Source organism: Sorex araneus, chromosome 2, assembly GCF_027595985.1.
Source record: "Sorex araneus isolate mSorAra2 chromosome 2, mSorAra2.pri, whole genome shotgun sequence".
In the NCBI taxonomy this organism is placed as follows: Eukaryota; Metazoa; Chordata; class Mammalia; order Eulipotyphla; family Soricidae; genus Sorex; species Sorex araneus.
Genome location: NC_073303.1, coordinates 139,569,385 through 139,588,505, shown reverse-complemented (window position 1 = coordinate 139,588,505; position 19,121 = coordinate 139,569,385). Strand labels below are relative to the sequence as shown.

Sequence of the window (19,121 nt, the reverse complement as noted above, 5' to 3'; positions counted from 1 at the left end):
CTTCTTGGGTTTCTCACACACCAGAGTTCACCAGGAAGGAGACATCCAGAAAGAGGCTCACCTACGTGGAAGCCTCACATGGCTCACAGGGACACGTGTACACAGCAGAGGTAGGGGGCAGAGGGGGGCTGGGCTGAAGCAGGCGGGGGCTCCTGTGAATGCACGGTGGGCTCCCCCCTGAGGCCTCTTCTCCAGGCCTTCCTGGTCTTTCGGGGAACCCCTAAAGGCAGACGCCAGCCTTCCTAGGCCCGAGTCCTGCTCAGAGGGCAGGTGCGGTCCCTCATGTTGGGAGGTCAGCTGTTGGCTGTGCCCCCGCGCATACCTGGTCTATGCCCTTTCTCTCACAGGCAGGCATGAAGCGCAATGGCCGGCAGAGGTGCCCTTTCCGGCAGGGCTGCTGTGAGGTGCCTAGAGCGCGGGGTGAAGATGATCAGGGTGGAGAGAGGCGCTTAGCTCTTATCTCGCACCCAGGGCTGGGGTCTTCCCAGCCCTTCAGGATCCATCCTAGTGGACAGAGCACATACGGGAAGAATCTTTGGGGTGAGGAGGAGGATAAAGGCAAGGAGGGCGCTCCTGCTCCCACCTTCCAGCGGAACCTGGCAGCATCCTTCAAGACCAGCCCTGTGGGCCAGGGTGCAGAAGCCTTCCTGGAGGACCAGAAGAGTCAGCCCCATCCTCCAGAACCTGGAGACCCAGAAAGAGGCTTGCAGGCCCCTAATCTACCAAAGAGAATCCCTCTGGGGCCACTTAGGAGCACCCTGCCCCGTGCCCCCTTCTTCCCATTCAGTCTCCATGGGATGCGGGCTGAGTGAGGCTCTGTGGCTGCAGATGGCTAGGGAGGACAGCAAGGTGACAGTTCCCCAGCTGCTGGGGACATAGCTGCTAAGAGGCTGGGACTTTCTGCAGCTCCACAACTGTGGTGGCAAATCCCGCTTCTAGTCTAGAAGCTGCAGCTTGCTTCCTTCCTCTCCAAACAAAACTATTTTAATTTTTAGGCTCAAAATTTTTCCTTCTAATTTTTAACCTAGGCACCATGACTTACTACTAGCACTGAGCTCAAAGTCTGAAGCATAGAATGTTTCTGCACCCCACCTCCCAGGGCCCCCCTTCTGCTGGGCCCTTAGTGCCCTGCCTCAGGCCAGTCTCCAGCGCCAGGTGTTACCAGGTTTATTTTCCTCCGCTGTTGTCTAGTCCCTTACTAGATTTCCTTTGTTATTATTAAAATATTATTTTTAATTTGTTTTGGGCTACACCTGGTGATGCTCAGGAATTAAAATCCTAGCAGTACTCGAGGGACCCAACAACCCAGAACAGATGGGATGCCCTGGATCGAACCTGGGTGGGTCACATCTGTTCAAACCTGCTGCTGTACCGATCTGGCCCCTCCTTGTGATTTTTAAGCGGGAGCACATCAGTTATATTAGTTATACCTGCACTGCTGCTCCACGTGCTCCCCCGGGGTCCCAGGACTCATCCACCACATGCCAAGGTCCCTTCCCGGCCGTGACACCTGCCTTAGCACCCTCAGATCACATTGATGGGGTGCAGGTGCTTTCCCCTCATGCTCCCTCCAGGACAGGTTCTGAGCTCTGCGCTGTCACCCCAGAGATGCGCTTCAATCAGGAGCAGGAAGAGCGTGGCAGGGCCTGCCCAAGCACTGATGGAAGAGCAACAGACCGTGATAAGGGAGTTTATGGACACCTAGACTAGAACCTTCTACACCACCTTCTCCCATTTCAGAATTTTTGGGTAGGAGGCATAAGCGCCTCTACCCCATCCTCTACCCCATCCCTCCCTCTGGGTTTTCAAGCCCCTGGGAGCTTGTTAGGAAGGTCGACCCTCAAAGCACCCAGCCCTGAATCAGAAACTGGGACTGTGGGTCCAGCTGCCGGGGAGCTGGAGCGACCCTCAGGTCCGAGGGTCATTGCTCTGTCCTTCCCAACCGTGATAAGGGAAGGTCAGCGAGGGCTCCAGGAGGACAAACTCACAATCTATTGCAGAATTTGAGGTTGCTCGGCTCATGGTGCTCAGGGCTTACTCCTGACTCTGTGCTCAGTGATCACTCCTAGTGGCTTGGGGGACCCTCTGATGTGCCAGGGATCTGGTCCCATCCACTGCATGCAAGGCAAATGCCCCGCATGCTGTATTGTCTTTCCAGCTCCTAGATGGGATCTCAGTCAAGTCAGCCTCGCCTGAGCCCAGGGCCTGTCCATGTCTGTACTGCAAGGACCTCGGGAGCCTTGCCCCACTCTGAGAACTGGTTTGTCCATTTGCCCCTGTTCTTCATAACTCCTAGATCCTGTCTCAGAGGCTTTGGGCTCAAGATCAGGGATACTTCTCATATTCCTTACCCATGGTGGAGACAGAAGTGTGTGTGTGTGTGTGTGTGTGTGTGTGTGTGTGTGTATGTGTGTATGTGTGTGTGCACACATATGTGTGTACATGTGTGCATGTGCACACGCATGCGTGTGTGAATGTGCACATGTGTGTGTGCGTGCATGCACCCCCGCGCACCCCCGACCTGGTTGAGTGAAGCAGGTCCTGCGTAGGAGGCTCCATGTTCATGCACAGAGGAAGGGCAGGTCATATTTTGGGAACCCACAGGGTACACTAGGGCCCTGTGAGTGACTCGCTGAATGCAGCAAGTGTGACGGCAGGGCTGGAGGGAGAGCATAGGTGGTCCACTGGATCAGAGTCAGGCCTGGGTGCACACACATGGGCTGATTTCTGCCAACACTGCAGATCCACAGCTTAACTCTGGGGTGGGGATTGCGGATCCTTTGCTTTTTTTTTGCTATTTTGGGTCACACCTGGCAATGTTCAGGAGGTACTCCTGGCTCTGCACTCAGGAATTACTCCTGGCGGTGCTCGGGGGGCCATATAGAATCTTGGGAGATCAAACCTGGGTTGGCCGCAAGCAAGGCAAACGCCCTGCCTGCTGTGCTATCGCTCTGGCCCCTTTGCTCTGTCTTGTGACTTCCAGTTCTGAGTAGCACCACTCTAAGAGGTAGGCATGGTGGTCACCTTCATTCTCCAGGGAGGATAGTAAGCAATCAATGAAGCCAGGTTCAAAGCATAGACCCTAGAGCCAAGATCCGAGGGGAGGTGGATGAAGAGGATCCATTGCCTCACCAGAAACTGTCCCTGAGCACAGAGCTGGGAGTAAGCTCTGAGTACCGCTGGGTATGCCCCAGACTCCCCACACCACCCCCAAGTACAAGGGGCTGTTTGAAAAGCTCCCTCTGAGCTGCTTGGAGGGTAAGAGCAGAACTAGCAAATCCAAACCAGACAGCAGTAAGCCAATAGCCTCGTAGCGTGGAAGTTCTGCACCAGGACTTGGGCGCCGGAACTGCAGGGAAGTTGTAGGACGGAAACCGGAGGCCTGGCTAGGCAGGCAGTGAGTCCCTGCACAGGACAGATGACGGTGGGCCTCATCCTGTGCGGGAGAGAGTACAGGCTTTGAGTGCCCCTGTCCCCCCACCACACATGCTGGGTGTGGCCCTGGACACCCCTGGCACCTCTGGGCTGGCAGAACCCTGGCATCACCACCTTCGGGCCCCAGCTTCAACCACAGGCCAGTCTGGGCCCTGGGTCTCAGGAGCACTGATTGGGAGCCCCCACCCGCCAACCAAAGGAACAAAATTGCAGAAAGCATCTGCAGTGACTGTCCTGGATCCCCCTCCCCTGACCTCTGACCCTGAGGAGGGTGGGGTGCTGTGTCATTCAGTGGCAGCCTCTCTCCCCATCTTTGCTGGCAGGAACTTACCTGTGGATGACCAGATTGCCCTGCTGAAGGAGGCCTTCGAGCTGTCCCAGCTGAGGTTCAACTCGTTGTTCCACGTGGAGATGGGGACGCGGGAGTGTGGCCAGTCTCCGACTGCCTGGTAGGCTCAGCAGGTGCCCGAAGACACCAGGGAGGGGTCCCCACCGCAGCCCGGGGGGCCTGGAGTGGCTGTGGGTGGGGCAGGAGGTCTGGGTAAGGGAAGTCAGGGTCTGGGCCAGCTGCCCCTCTCCGGTCTCCTTCAGGGGGTTTCTAGCAGCTTCCGGAGCCGGTGCTGAAGTTCTACTACGTGCCGAGGAAGCTGTAGTCGCACCGGAGGAGTTGGGTGCTGATGCAGGCCCTCACCCTCTCCACCCTGGGCGAGAGCCCCGTCCTGCCGCCCCACGGCTGACAGCTGCTCAGCTTGAGCAGACAGCAGGGCAGTCCCTCCCCAGGGAACAAGGACTACAAGGACCTGCTGTCCCCTGCGGTCAGGGTGACCCCATCCTGACTGCCCACTTTCTAGTTCACCGCCCTCTTTGCGGAAGGTTTTGGGCTGGTTGTTTGCCTTCTCAATGCTAGGACTAGACTTGTTTTTGCCCAAGGAGGTCCCGAACCACCTGCCTCTGCCCAGCAGATGGCCCAGGGGTGGTACAGCGGTGCATAGCAGACCAGCTGCAGGAGTGCATAGCCGGGGTGCTGCAGGCCGACATCGAGTGCAGGAGACCCCAGCCTGTGCCCAGGTGGACAAAGGCCTGTCCTGGGCTGCTCTGGGAGGGCTGAGTGGACAGTGGTTGATTATCAGGCTTTGGGGGGCACTGTCCTGGGATCTCCACAGGGGCTTTCTCCCTGGTGAGCCTGAGGACACTACCCTTCTCTTGTCCCAGAGGGGTGGGAATTCTTTTGAGGCTCCTCCAGGGTCATCCAGCAAGGGGCAGCCATTAGTAAGGCCAGTCAAGAGAAGAGTGAAAATAATGAATCTAACTGCCACGTTCAAGGGGTAGTGCCAGCCTCAGGGTCACGCAGTTCACATATGGAAGCACCTTTCATTCTGATGGTAGCATCATTCTGACCCCCATTGTGGGATCACTAACATTCCACAGTGAAGGGATTTAGGGCTCCTAGGGATAGGTTAAGTTTTACAGACAGACAGAGAGAGAAGGCCAGGTTCCCAAATTCCACAGAGATGCTCATGAACAAACCTCACGTCTCTTGGAGAGCCCCAGCAAGAAGCCAGTGGTCGAGCATGAGCTCCTTATTTGTTTTGGTCACAACCAAGAGGACGGGGCAGGGATGAGCTGGAAAGTGCTCCCAGCTTTGGGTCACTCCAAGTGAAGACCAGAGCCAGAACTGGGGGGCGAGTATGGACTTGGAACCTCAACGTTTCTTTAGCCTGCTCGATCTAGCCTGTGGGGGCAGCAACATCCTGCTTTGTTGAGTTCTCCCCTGGATGAAGCCTGAAGGCGTCATGAGGAAACTGAGGCAAAAGGTCTAGGCAGAGATTTGTGGCCCATAGCCACTGGCCCTACAGTGACTGACTGGTCTGGACCCCTGGTCAGGTAGCAACTTGCCCCCCATTTGGCCCTGTATGCTCAGTGCCTGCAGTGCCAGACATCTGTTACCAGAACTTAAGCCCAGAGAACCAGATAGGGGTGGGTGGCAGGGAACCCACATCTCAGTCCTCACAGGCTGCTCCACCATCCTTGTTCACATGCCCCAAGAACTTGAAGAATTCAATTAGGCTTCAGCTCTTGGTTGAAAGAAAGATCTCCAGAGAAGGTGCTTCTCTACCCACTTCCAAGTTCATGCAACTAGTGTTTTCCCAGAGCTGGCAGGTCCAGGCAAGGGCAGCAGGCTGACCACTTCTCCTCTGGTTGGGGCAGGTTCCTGTCTCTGAAGATCATGGCCATGTTCGCTGAGCTCTGCAGCCACATGACCCAGCACACTGGCAGCGGCTGCGCACCCAGGACACACCGCTTGACTGCCCCTCATGCAGGAACTGTTCAGCATCACCGTAGGCTGCAGGCCCGCCCCTTGAGCCAACCTCCACAGGGCGGCTGGAGCCAGAGCCCTCAGAGCTGCACTCAGAGCTGCACCCATAGCTGTTGGAAGTCCCAACAGCTATGATCATAGCTCGCCACTCTCCTCCAGAAAGGGTCTTGGGTCCATCCAGGCCCCCGTCCAAACAAAGCAACACTCTGGGGGTGAATGCACAGATCTAATCCATTGAGGGGTGAGGCCACCCTCCCTTTAGAGAAGCCCTGTGATTGGAGGTCTGGTGTCATGGGGGAGAGGAGAAAGGAAAGGGCCAGCAGAGATGCTCTACCCTCACCCAAGTTCCTTGACTTCTGGGGTGCTTTTGCTGCTCCTCTTCATTTCCCCAGCAGCCTGACTGCAGTCAGCACCAGGCCCGCATCCCTCAGCTGGGGCGTTGATGTCAACACGGGAGCATTCTAGAGTGAAGCCAGGAAGGCTGTAGCCAATTTTGGAAGCTTGTCATGGCCCACTGGGTCTGTTCTTCCCCTCTGGTACCCAGGTGTGCTGCTGGCCCAATACGGCTCCACCGGGAAACCCGCAAGGGAGCAGGCAGCACTGACTCATTCCCGGATTCCCGCCCCAAGGACTTAATGGTTTAGTAAATGAACGGAAGCAGAGACAGCTTCGATCAAAAGGTGACCGAAGCAACATGAACCTTCCCTCTTACATGCCAGCAGAGCTCAGCTGGGACTCTGCATCCTCCAGGGACCCAAATAAGGTTACCTCGATGCTGTGCCCATGGAGGATGGGCACTAGCTGGTGGGGGTGCATGTGGGGTGACTTGGTGTATGTCTGCTCTCCATGTCTGAACTGCAAGTTTTGGGATTTGCTGTTGGGACTGGCAGAGGTGGTGAGGGGGTGACTATTCTGATTGGGCTATGTCCATAGGCAAGTTAAATAAGCCGGAGTGGAACTATCTGCAGGCACTGTTTACATGTCTTCAGAGTCAAAAAGTCTGGAAGTGTCTGGAATAGTATAGGCATTTTGAGTTAAAAATGTCTTGGGTTTATCTTTTGCAAATTATAATTTTACCGAGTGCAATCCATACCTAAGAAGTGGATTAAGCTAATGTTGGTGATTTGAATGTTAAGTTAAAGCACAAGGCCTAAAATAATTAGCTTTTGACTAGACTTTTGGATTTTTTTTCTGGGGCAAAAGGAATGTGGACCATTATAAATTTCTGTATTTTTTATTCTCATAAAAATTTAAAATTTCTATCAGTTACACAGACGGGGTGGGGGGCTGGGGAGGTGGGGGGGGAGGAGGGAGGTATACTGTGATTCTTGGTGGTGGAATATGTGCACTGGTGAAGGGATGGGTGTTTGAGCATTGTATGGCTGAGACTTAGACCTGAAAGCTTTGTAACTTTCCACATGGTGATTCAATAAAAGAATAAGTTAATTAAAAAAATTTAAAATTTCACATATCCTTGGGGTGGGGGGTACTGAGGTATGAGGTACTCAGGATTGAACCCGGGTTGGCTGCATGCAAGGCAAGCACCTCCCCCACTGTACTATCTCTCTCTAGCCCCAAATTTTATTTTAAAAGCTGCATGTTATCACCTTGATACATCTGAAGATTTTTAGTGTAATATAAAAATACATTAATGTATTTAACTCATAAAATATATTTTTCCTGACTTTTATATATTACATATATTTACATATTACTTTTTAAAGTATTTTAAAGTATTTACTATATTTTAGTAAAAAAATTTACTGTATTTTAAATATAGTAAATTGAATCAATTTTAAATGGGCACTGTTTTGCTGCAAAGGCAACCATAAGGTAACTGAATTTTATCTTTTATCATTTCACACACACAAAACTCAGCACCATAAATTATAGCAAGTGCACTGGTGAAGGGATGGGTGTTTCATCATTTTATGACCGAGACTTAAACCCGAAAGCTTTGTAACTGCCTTCACGGTGATTCAATAAATAAATTAAAATTTATATAAATCAGAGCAAACATTTCCTATTGTTCTCTGATAGATATGTCAGTCTATCAATGACCTATGAAAAGCACTTACTTACAGAAAAGGAATTGTGTGAAGAGGTTTGCTCTCCAAACACAATGAATACAGCTTTTGCCTCCAATAACTGTCCAATTATACTCATTTGGAAATGTTCCTCTCAACAGTACCAATAAATCCTACCCATCTTCCTTTCCCCACTGAAATAATTTTGATTGCACTTCCCTTTTAGAGAGCCTGAAATGGTTGTTACAAGTGGGCCACGGTGAGGTGAAATTATGATGGGCTATCAATAAACTCCCCGCACGCAGTTTTGATTTTTAAAAACATCTGGGAAGTTCCCCAAATATTAGATAGGATCATATGATTTCTATACAGTACAAAAACTAAGTGTAATTCCAGTATAACTGAAATCCAAGATTAAATGCATTAACTCACACAGGAGCTTTTCTTTTGCTAGCACTGTAGACCTCAAGTTTATATGACCAGGAATGAGATTTGACTTTCTTACTCTCAAAACATTTTATTGCTCCCTTCTCTGAGCTTTTGAGTGCCTGCTGTCTCTCCGTGGCTACACTTCTTTTTCTAAGTCTGGTGAATACCGAGCTCAGGTGATAAAAGTCAATCTTCGAGAAGTTACTCATTAGTCACTTTAAGGATCTAAGTGAAGTCTCATGGGAAGGCCGAGTGTGACATCTTTCTGGAGAATAGAGAACATAAAGGGAAAAGGTGTTTCAGTAACTATACCTATGCAGCTCTGGGTATGAATAATTGGATGACAACTTGTAGATCTCATCAGGTCATCTTCCACACAGCGCCCGTTTTCCCTGACACTTTCTTCTATACCCATGGCTCTCCTGAATCTGATAGTGCTAATGGGTGGGTGAACCTGTGTGACAAGTGAGAATCATTGTGGTTCACCTCCATTCACAAATTCTCCATGAAGGAGACCTGTAACCTCATCTAAAGTGGCAACACTTATCATGACTCATGAAATATCCTCACAAACTGGCTGCTGGAGCAATAGTAGGGCGTTTGCATTGCATGCGGCCAACCAGGGTTCGATTCCCAGCATCCCATATGGTCCCCTGAGCACCCCCAGGAGTTAATTCCTGAGTGCAAAGCCAGGAGTAACCCCTGTGCATTACCGGGTGTGACCAAAGAGCATAAACAAATAAACAAACACACATAAATTCCCGGTGTAGGTCTGCTTCATATCTGGTTTAAAAGACACCTTGCAGGGCATGTGACATCCTGTTAAATCCCAATTTAAATAGAGCAGGAAATAAGAAAGTCATGAAAATCATTCAGTACCAGCTGGTGCATTCAACAAGCAACGTGTTGATCCCTCCCTCTATCCTCCCATCTGACCAAATGGATCAGTTTTATAAATATTAGTGGAATTAGCGCCCCCCCACAATAAATAGAGGACGAGATTTTATCCAATATAAATTTGATTTTATTGAAGCAGCAGTCACATGACTTTATATCTAGCCTTTAGGTTAGGCCTGACAGAGCGAGCCAGTCCTAAAAAATGATGTTTCTTTTTTGCACTAAGACATAACATGTTTACATACATCATCCAGTATTGGAAATGAGCAGACTCAAACACAACGTGTTGTTTACCTGGGAGGTACAGCCCCACTGGTTTTTGTGGTGTTCATATAGTTTTATATACTCCCAAAGACCGTTTTAATGGGATAGTTAAAAGAAAATACAGCTACACCAAACCATGAACACAGTAATCAGACAGCAGCTTAGACATGTTTTAAATTTTCTTTCAAAGGTGGTTTTTTTTTTTTTTTGTCTTTTCAAAGCAGTGTTTAAAAGCTTTCTCAAAATCAAATCCAAAGGTTCCCAAGATGGAAGCTGCACCTCTTGGGCTTTACAATGAAATAAGATCATTTGCAAGAACAAGAACTAGTGTTCATATCTTGACTTGATAACAAAGTTTTATGTATTTCTAGTTGGAGAAACAGAGACAGAGATGTGACTATATATTGCAGTAGCAAAATAGCTAGGGTGAAGAAAAAAGGGTGGGTTCTGAAATAAAGACCACACACTTGTGAATTTTAATTTCATTTCCAAGCTAACCTACTTTTTATTTAATGCAAATTACAGTACCAGTTAACTATTTCCAAACCAAGTCACATAGAACAAAATGTATTTACAAGGAAATGGGGGAAGGGGAAAAAAAAAACATAGAGCATACTTTTCACAAAAAAGTTTATATTTAAAATGAAATAAAAATCAGTCACAGAGGCATTCAAGTAGTAATAATGTTATACAGATTTTGCTTTTCCTTTATATCAAGACAGATTTGCACAAGAGTTTGCAATAGTTTGTATACAACCCACAGTCCTTTATATATATATATAATAAATTTTGATTTTTTAAAATTTGTTTTGAAGATGGAAGTGGTCACGCTAATTGGTATGTGTACAGGCCCAAGTGATCCATCGGCAACACATTTATTTATAAATGCAAATTTTACAGGCAAGCACATTTTCATACATCTGTATCTGCCTGTAGACAGATATAGTAAAAAAAAAAAACCTTAAAAATTAAATTAACACAAGGAAGTCTACTTTGTTAAGCTAACCCCTTATGTATTGGTTGTCAGTTTACTTTTATTGGCAGAGGTGCAAAACGGAGCATCAAACTTGAATAAAACGTCATAACCTTGTGAAAATAATCCAAATCCAAGGGATTACTTTCAAACAGACCTTAGTCTGGGACTCTACTGTGCTTCTACTTGTCTCTCATTTCCAGTGGCTCAAGTTTCTACCAGACAGTTTTTATTGTAAAGCATGCTTACTTAATTTTTCTATATTAGGGGAGAAAGTGTTCGGCTCTGTGATTAGGTGATCACTAACATGAACAACAGGAGTCAGATACAATTTGGTTTAAAACAAAGGAAACCCCCCCACTGAACTCCTGGGGATCTGATTAACCAAACTTCCTTCGGAAGATTCCAAAGTTAAATCCTTTGAAAAGGAAAGAGAAAAAGAAATTAAAGGCCAGTGTCTTTTTTATCCACAGGGATAGAGAATACAATTGTCCTCTTAGAAACCTTTGCTTTAGTGCACGCATATGACTGGTCAGGCAGGCTCTGTTGAAACACAAACCAAACATTTTAAAAGGACCTAACAAATTAAAAGGACTTAAAATAAGGACGTATGTCACTGGGAAAAGGTGTTGTCTTCTGCTTTGCTGGAATGAACACATGATATTTCAAAAATAGCAACCTTTGGTTTGGTAAAGTGTTTTTTTTTTTCCTACTCAAGACATCTTAAATGGAGTACTTGGAGGCAAAACACATAATTTCATTTTTCTTCCTTTCAAAATAGGCCATCAGAACAGGCACACAGAAAGAAAGAAACTGATTTCAAAAAATAAGAAAGCCGTATCCTGGCTCGGGGTGGCGGTGAGAAGGGGCTGAGAGTCCCTGCTGAGCAAGTCCTCGTGACACTGCGCTCAGGCGCCAGCGGCTGAAACCACTCAAGTATCCAAACCCGAGACCATGAACCAATTCTCTCTCTCATTGGGGAAGGCGATAAGGAGGAGAGGAGAGGGAGCACGGAAGGCTCCTGGGGTCTGCTGCATGTAAGACCTATGGTTAGGCTTTGGGGAAAGAGACGAGCAAAATCTAATCTGTTCACTATCCTTCAGGGCCAGGGCTCCAGGCACTGCGGGAAGTTCCTGGCTGAAGAAAGGAAGAAAAGAAACTGGTCATTGCAACTGAAGAGGAAACAGTTGTTCAAAACCAAAACAAAGAAGGCAGGTCTTAATGAAATCAGAGTATCAATATGGTTTCCTCTTTCCATCCTAACTGTGGAAGGGGCAAAGACACTGTGTTATGAGTGAGTTATTACTTTAAAGGGAAAGGGGCGGGGAAACAGGAAGACATGGATCAAGAAGCCAATTAAAAATTTTTTAAAAAAGAAAAATAACCAAACACATGGAAGCGAAGGCACTCCAAACTATATAGATACACTATACATTGCTAGAGTTATTGTTACAATAATACAGGCCGGTACCTACTGTACAGAGTTAAAACTATATGGCTTTAAAAAGCTCGTCTACATTTTGTCTGATTATTAAACAGAATCACTGCCCTGAACAGTAACTTTTTGCTCATTAATAACAGTTCCTGGGTCCACATATTTACATACAAAACAATAAAACTTAAAATTTAAAAACATTGAAAGAAAATATAATGTACAAGCTTGAATTTGGTGAGGAGCTTTTTATTATTATTATTTACAAAAGATATTCAGAGACCTGAATCTCACTTGTATAAAAGAGTTCTGTGATCCCGCCATGATACTTGAGAAAAGAAAAATCATGCACCTCAGCCCTCACACTCATACTATAAAAAGAAAGAAAATCATCAGATTTTTCTCTCTTCTCTTACCCTATTTTGTGGGGATGGGAGGAAGTGTTTCCAAATAAGCAGGTTATCTGTGGATTCTGGGCAGTACCCCAGTTCAGAGTAGTGTCTGTACTGTTTCACTGGGCAGTTTGGTTTGAAAGCAGGTCCACGTCCCTGTCACAGACCTGTGGTTCAGCTTCTTTATAAATTCTTTTTTGAAAAATGGTCTCTTTAAACCATTCCACTGAGGAATCTTGCTGCCAAATGTTTTGCAGACTTCTCTCAAATCTTAATTAGCTCTCAAAGCTCATTAAAAAAAATTAAATTCAGTACTGTTTGATTTGGTTTGACTGAGTGTGTTTCTTTTCTCATGAACTCTGATGTAACAAGAGGTTTGAGAAACCTCTTGTGTCCTAAATTGAGCTAAACAGTGAGTGAAAACTAAGTTGGCTCACAGTTGCCTTTTTGGATACTGGCTAAGTCAGCAGGTAGTGCTCTCTTGGAGTCACACACACTTTAAGAAGCAGGACAGGTCACAGGACCTGTGTGAGGGCTTCGAAGAGACTCCACTTCCAAATGATCTGAAGGGCAAGACCAGGAACATGATCTAAGGGGGCAATGAGATCGGGGAAGGAGGTTTTTACATAATTGAGGGCTCCATCCTACAGCCTGACAGTTATCAGCTAACCTCGGAAGGTATGTGGAGGAGGACTAGGTAGGAGGGGAAGGCGGCCATCACTCAGGGGATCTTTACATGTAAAGAACAACTGATTGTGCCTTAAAGATTCATAGGTCAAGTAATGGCCCATAAGCACCAAGGTGACTAAGGTTCATTTTAGAGTATATAAGGCCCACATAGATGTTAACCTTGAAAGTAAAAAAACAAACTAGTTGTGAAAATCTATTTCCTCATTGCAAACGTAATCCTTCAATCCTTCTTGCTTTCCAAGGAATATTGCTTTTTCTTCAAAAACAAAGACTGATTCTTAAACCATTCACTGATACACAAAACAGAAATAAAAACTGAATATGGAAGAGGGGGAAGAAACAGTCTTCTCATGCTTCAACCAGTCAAACCTGATAATGTGGGGAAAAAAAGGGCAGTACTGAATCTATGTATACCTATGCATATATGACATATACACACATTTATATAATCAGCTTTCCTATAAATCAGCAGGTACAAGTAACTTTATATCATTTTGATGTGTAGTTTTTAGTACACCTACTATTTAAAATCATAATGGCCTATCTGACATACATCAATAAATAAAATGGAAAAAGCATGAGGTTAAAACAGACAAGCTGAAATTAAAAACAGCTATTAGATTTGGATTTAAAATTAGAACTATGTGCAGAATGTGGTATTTTCTGCAAGCTCAATTTGTAATTTAAAAATATGAAACACCAGCCAGTAGACCATTACAGTTCACATTATTTAACTACAACATCCTCTCAAATGTATCTTTCAAAGGGAAGCAACTTAAAACATTTTTTTGGGGGGGGGGAATTCATTCACAGTGGTGAGATCTAGCCCTGACCTGTTCTCTGTCTCCAGTTCTTCAGCTTTGGATTTCTACAGTCATTGTGGCTGGCTCATTGACTTTTTCACTTTTCTCTTGGGTCACCTAGTTTTAAACTCCATTAAGGTTTGCAGAGAACTGTTGGTCAGGGAGAGATTCACTGTAGAACATGCTCCTCCATGATAGTCTCCTTTTTAAGTTTCTTCACAGCTAGCACTGATTATGAGCAATACCTAACCTTTGCAAGTCCATTCAGAATCTTAATCTTCCCCTTAGAATAAATTTCAAAATATTGCTGACCTCCCCGGGTTACAAAGGATGTACATTTCTTTTCCTTTTTGTCTGCCACACCTGCTACCAACATGCCAAAGGCAAGACTGCTGAGACCCGAGGATATGGATTAGTTTTACAAGTGACATTTAAGTCCTCACTGAGTTACACCTGTTAAGCTCCCAACCAATTTCAAGCTCTGCACTAAACCGAAGTCTTGACTTCACTTTAAAAGAAAACAAAGTTCAAAAAAACTTCAGCATAGAAAAAAATTGTCTTCTTTTGTGGAAGGGGCATGAGGCAGGAGTCCTGTTTTTAAGTATACAACAGCAGACTTTTGATAAAAAAGATTGTCGTGGGAGAGACTGTGTTCTAGTGCTCCGCTTTCCCCGTCCCTCCAACCCCTCCCACCCCCTGGATCTCCCTCAAAGTGAGAATACAATGAAATTGGTTTGTATTTATAGATATTTTACAAGGTTAAATAAGAACAACAATAATAATAATAAAAAAAAACTGAACACTAAAATGAACAGGTTTTTTTCCCTCTTTTTTAATTTTCTTTCCAAACGTGACCAGTGTTGCTGAGTGACACTCAAGTAAACTGGTGGTTTTTCCTGTGCATCTGGCTGCCCAGAACGGTTCAGGTGGAGTTCGAAGCTGATGCAGAAGCGGCATTATTGGTCTGTCCACGGTCTCCAGCATTAGCATCTGTAAATTGAAAGTCCCAAGAGAGAGCATAAGCATGCTGTCAATACTCCACTGAGAAAAGTACACTGGTCTCAACAGCAATGAGTTGATGCTGTGGTGTTCCAAGCTGGATCTAGAAGACTGTCTGAACTATGGCCAGTTTTATGCAATCAGACTTTCTTTCTGGAAGCTTAGAGCTAGTGCCTTGGCTTGATCCTGGTCAAAATCCTGGTAGAACATCTCTGTGCAAGTTAAGAGACTTGGGGAGCAATCGACCCTTTCGGTCCAAATCTGGCAACAGCTATGATAACAGCACACGCATACTCAGCAGCAAACTAGCTCATGAAGATAAATGAACAGTGCATAGCTGGGAAAAGCCTGCTAAAATTCTGTGGCCCATTACAATATGCCATCTGCAAAGGTGGGTGAATGGGTAGAGGCAATGAAACCAGGTGAATGGATAACAGGCAGAAGTACTCTATACAGTCTAATTCAGTCGCTTGCTATCTAAGCACAGTCTCTTCTCATTAGTCATGGAAACGACAAACAGCAAAATATAGCCACTGCAGTATCAATGCACATATTCAGTAAACTCTGTCTTGGCTATCATTTTGGCACTGAGCTTACTTTGCTAATCCTTTGAAAATATGCTATATAATTACAACTGAATTTGGTCCCTTCTCTTCCTTTCTGGAGGTGCTTCATTATTCTGGAGCGTCCATTACTAAGCGAGCATTTGTGTCCAAAGTAGCACTGCGCTGTGTTGTTCAGTGGTAAGTTAATCTGTATCTTTTCACTACACATATCACAGAGCAAATTTCTACCCAAACACTTCACACTAATGTGCAGAGCAAGAAGAAAGGTGACTTGCTTTGAAGAAATATCTAAGAGTCACCTTCCCTAAAAATCACATCACCCTAGGCCAGCAATACTGGTGACACTAAAAAACACCTTTAAGTTTTACCTTTATACAAACTGTCACTCTCCTATTAGTCTGAGTAAATAATATCATGACCGAATGCAACATTGGTCCTTGAAATTGTCATACTTTGATTTATTTTGTTTTGCTGTGCTTTTTCTTCTTTTGCGGGAGGGGTACATGCCTTTATTTTCAATGGTCATGCCCAGTTGTGTCTGGGGACCATACAGTGCCAGAGATTGAACCTGGAATTCTAGCCCTTTGAGCTATCTCCTCAACCCCTTCTTTAAAATTTATATTAGCGTGAGGAACAAAAAACAAACAAGGACTCTTAGAAGACTTGGTTGGTTTGGGGCAGGAGAGAGTACAATGGATCAGGCACTTGCCCTGATTACAACCAGGAGTAATTCCTAAGCCAAGAGTAAAAACCTGAACTTTGTTTGTGGGGTCAAGTGTGGCCCCCCAAACAAAAAACTAAAGAAAAGAAGACTTAGCTAATTAGACTTTTAAAAATACTTCCTATTAATTTATCACTGGTTTAGAATTTTGTGGAGTTTTTTGGGGGGAGGGGAAAAAGGGGGAGAGAGAGAGAGAGAGAGACAGACAGACAGAGAGAAACAGAGAGAGAATTTTCAAAGTAAATGTTTACTATCCCAAAGATCACTAAAATTCTGCTCAAAGTAACCTAACATCACTTCTTGTCCAGGTCACCAGTCCTTCCTCAGAGGAAAAACAAAAAAGTTTTCCCCTAATTTAGGCACAGGCTGCAATGAGAAACAACGGTCCAGACAGTGCGCCCGGAAGGCTACAGAACTATTCATAATGACAGTACTCCTTCCAAATCCAGGCTTACTGAAGCATTTCCTGTGCTTTGACTGATGCTCAGAACATATGCATAGTCATCAAACATTCTTCTCTTATTTTTAGTGTACAAAGATGTCTATCTGTCACATTCTGGTCTTTCCTGGGACCTGAGAGTCACTGGTCACCAGTACCCATTCCAACACTGTTGGAATTCTAGCCATTTGCTACAATGCCCGGCATCCACCAAAGGCTCATCTTCATGGCTAGTCTGCTCATTATGTTTATTTGCTCCATGGTAAAAACCCATTTAGAGCTATTAATCTGCACTGTTATTTCACTGGCTTCTAGCTGTGAGTTAATGATATTTTCATCCCCAAAACTAGTTTCCATACTACATTAAAGTACCTCAGATAGAGAATGGATCATTAAGTCAATGATGGTTGGAGGGATCGCGTGGGATGGGAGATGTGTGCTGAAAGATGATAAAGGACCAAACATGATGGTCTCTCAGTATCTGTATTGGAAACCATAATGCCCATAAGTAGAGAGAGATTAAGAGGGAAACTGTCTGCTATAGAGGCAGGGGGAGGGGTGGACCTAGGGGGTGGGGGGGTGGGAGGGGGTAGGGGAAAGGATACTGGGGACACTGGTGGTGGAAAATGTGTACTGGTGGAGGGACAGGTGTTCAATCATTGTATGACTGAAATGCAAACATGAAAGTTTTGTAACTGTAACTCATGGTGATTCAATTAAACAAAAATAAAGAGAATAAAAAGATATTAAAAAAAAAAAAAGTACCTCAGGGGCAGGAGCGACTGTATGGCAGGTAGGACATTTGCCTTGCACACAGCCAACCCAGGTTCGATTCCCAGCATCCTGGCACCCCCAAGAATAATTCCTGAGTGCATGAGCCAGGAGTAACCCCTGTGCATTGCCAGGTGTGACCCCAAAAAAGGTATCTCAGTTTACCTTAATTTTCTTATTTACATTATTATGGTCTCCCATTTTACATGCTTCCATTCACCACGTATCCTCTTTTGGGCTTTAATACTGGTGGAGGGATATTGGCACGTCAGGGATAACATTGTACCCCTAGAACATTATACTCCTGTAAAATCAACATAACTATCTCAATAAATGAAAATATTAAATTACTAAATAGGAAAACAGGAAATTCAAACCAAATAAACCAAGGTTAAAAAATGTTTAATTTTTAAACAAATTAGGGTGGGGGCTAGGGGCAGAGTGAGCTTAAGGAATTTGGAGACACTGGTGGAGGGAAGTTGACACTGGTGGTGGGACTGGTGATAGAACATAGTATGTCTAAAAATCAACTATGAATAACTTTTTAAATCAGTGTTTTTTTTTTTTAAGAGAAATGTTTATACAGTGTAAGCAAATTCATGACATTTCTGTTAAAGCTGCTCTCCATGGAAACGTTTCTACTAATATGCCTCAGAGATTAGTGTTAATAATTGGCATGAGAACAAATAAGACCATTACTCAGAGAATAAAATTTGAAAAAAAAATCATAGCCTATATTAATAAATGCAAAGTATTTCTTATAAGGAAGATTCAAATTTCTTGGGGACAGAGTGATAGTATAACGGGGAGGGTGTTTGCCTTATAAGTGAGTGACCTGGGTTTGATCCCTGATGTCCCTGAGCACTGCCAGGAGTAATTCCTGAGTGCAGAGCCAGGAGCAAACCCTGAGTATCATCGGTGCAACCCAAAAAGCAAAACAACAAGATTCAGATTTCATTTCTCATATTGTCTCAATAAGACTTGGACAAATCTGTTTATCTACTAATAAGAGAGAAGGGGGAACTTCCTCAGCAAAGTATCATCACCTCTTCATTTGTTCTGAGGAAAAGCATCACCTGAGACAGCAGGGAGCTTGTCAATAAAGACAGCAAGAGAGAGGTGTTAGCTGCTAGGAGCTTACTGGTAGAGCATATTTTAGCTGAAAGAGGCTTGATTGTTTATAGTAGGTAGTAATTACCTGAGGCAATTACTATTCCCCTCAGATTCCATGAGCAGGATAAGAATATAGTCTTCCTAATGCACACTTTAAAAGTGATAAATATGGATTTCAAGAAAGGATGAGGGAGACACACAAACAAATCTCAGACCTAAGCAACTTGTGGCAGAGACGGCCCAGGATTTTGCAATAGGCCTTTCTCTGCTGGGCTGCTCCAGAAGGGAGCAGGTGGTGTCCCTCTGCCTGCCCTTTAAGAGCTCCATCCAAGTACTAACCAGGCCTGACCTGCTTAGGTTTCGAGATCAGACAAGATCAGGCGTGTTCAGGGTAGTATTGGTGGACCCACTCAGGATGGGAGATGTGTGCTGAAAGTAGACTACAGATCGAACACGATGGCCACTCAATACCTCTATTACAAATCACAACACCCAAAAGGAGAGAGAGAACAAGAGGGAATGCCCTGCCACAGAGGTGGGGTGGGGTGGGGGATGGAGTGGAGGGTTGGGAGGGATACTAGGATCATCGGTGGTGGGGGAGAATGGGCACTGGTGGAGGGATGGGTACTCCTTGAGCATTGTATGACTGAAACACAAGCATGAAAATATGTAAATCTATAACTGTACCCTCACAGTGAAAAAAAAAAAAAAAAGAGCTCCAGCAGTCACCATTTTCTAGAAGCCACCAAGAAGCACCAGGTACAAGTCATGGTGATGGTAAATCCCAAGTCTCTTGGGAAATGGGAGGAGTGGGCCCTCCTTCTTCCCCTCCCCCGCCCTGATCGGACGCAGA

General features: G+C 45.3%; 2 protein-coding genes across 3 annotated transcripts in view; one reads left to right on the top strand and one right to left on the bottom strand.

Annotated features, from left to right (window-relative positions):
* The first annotated feature begins 2 nt into the window (after positions 1–2).
* On the top strand, positions 3–6,388 carry NR1I2 (nuclear receptor subfamily 1 group I member 2). Its single transcript, XM_055124504.1, has 4 exons — positions 3–110; positions 3,759–3,884; positions 5,644–5,774; positions 6,297–6,388. The coding sequence occupies exons 1-4, from the start codon at positions 79–81 to the stop codon at positions 6,386–6,388; spliced, it is 381 nt and encodes a 126-aa protein (XP_054980479.1). The 5' UTR covers positions 3–78.
* A 2,821-nt stretch (positions 6,389–9,209) lies between these two features.
* Positions 9,210–19,121, bottom strand: part of GSK3B (glycogen synthase kinase 3 beta) — a 204,413-nt gene continuing 194,501 nt past the window's right edge. For both annotated transcript variants that reach the window (XM_004606697.2, XM_004606698.2), the window contains one exon: positions 9,210–14,649. In XM_004606697.2, coding sequence (XP_004606754.1) covers positions 14,582–14,649 — 68 coding nt within the window. In that variant the 3' untranslated portion in view covers positions 9,210–14,581. The remainder of the gene's footprint in view (positions 14,650–19,121) is intronic.

Coding starts and splice junctions, on each gene's coding strand:
- NR1I2 (XM_055124504.1), top strand. CDS start 79: ATGGCTCACAGGGACACGTGTACACAGCAGAG. Junction 3,885..5,643: donor GGCCAGTCTCCGACTGCCTG/GTAGGCTCAGCA, acceptor TGGTTGGGGCAG/GTTCCTGTCTCTGAAGATCA. Junction 5,775..6,296: donor AGGAACTGTTCAGCATCACC/GTAGGCTGCAGG, acceptor TCTGGTACCCAG/GTGTGCTGCTGGCCCAATAC.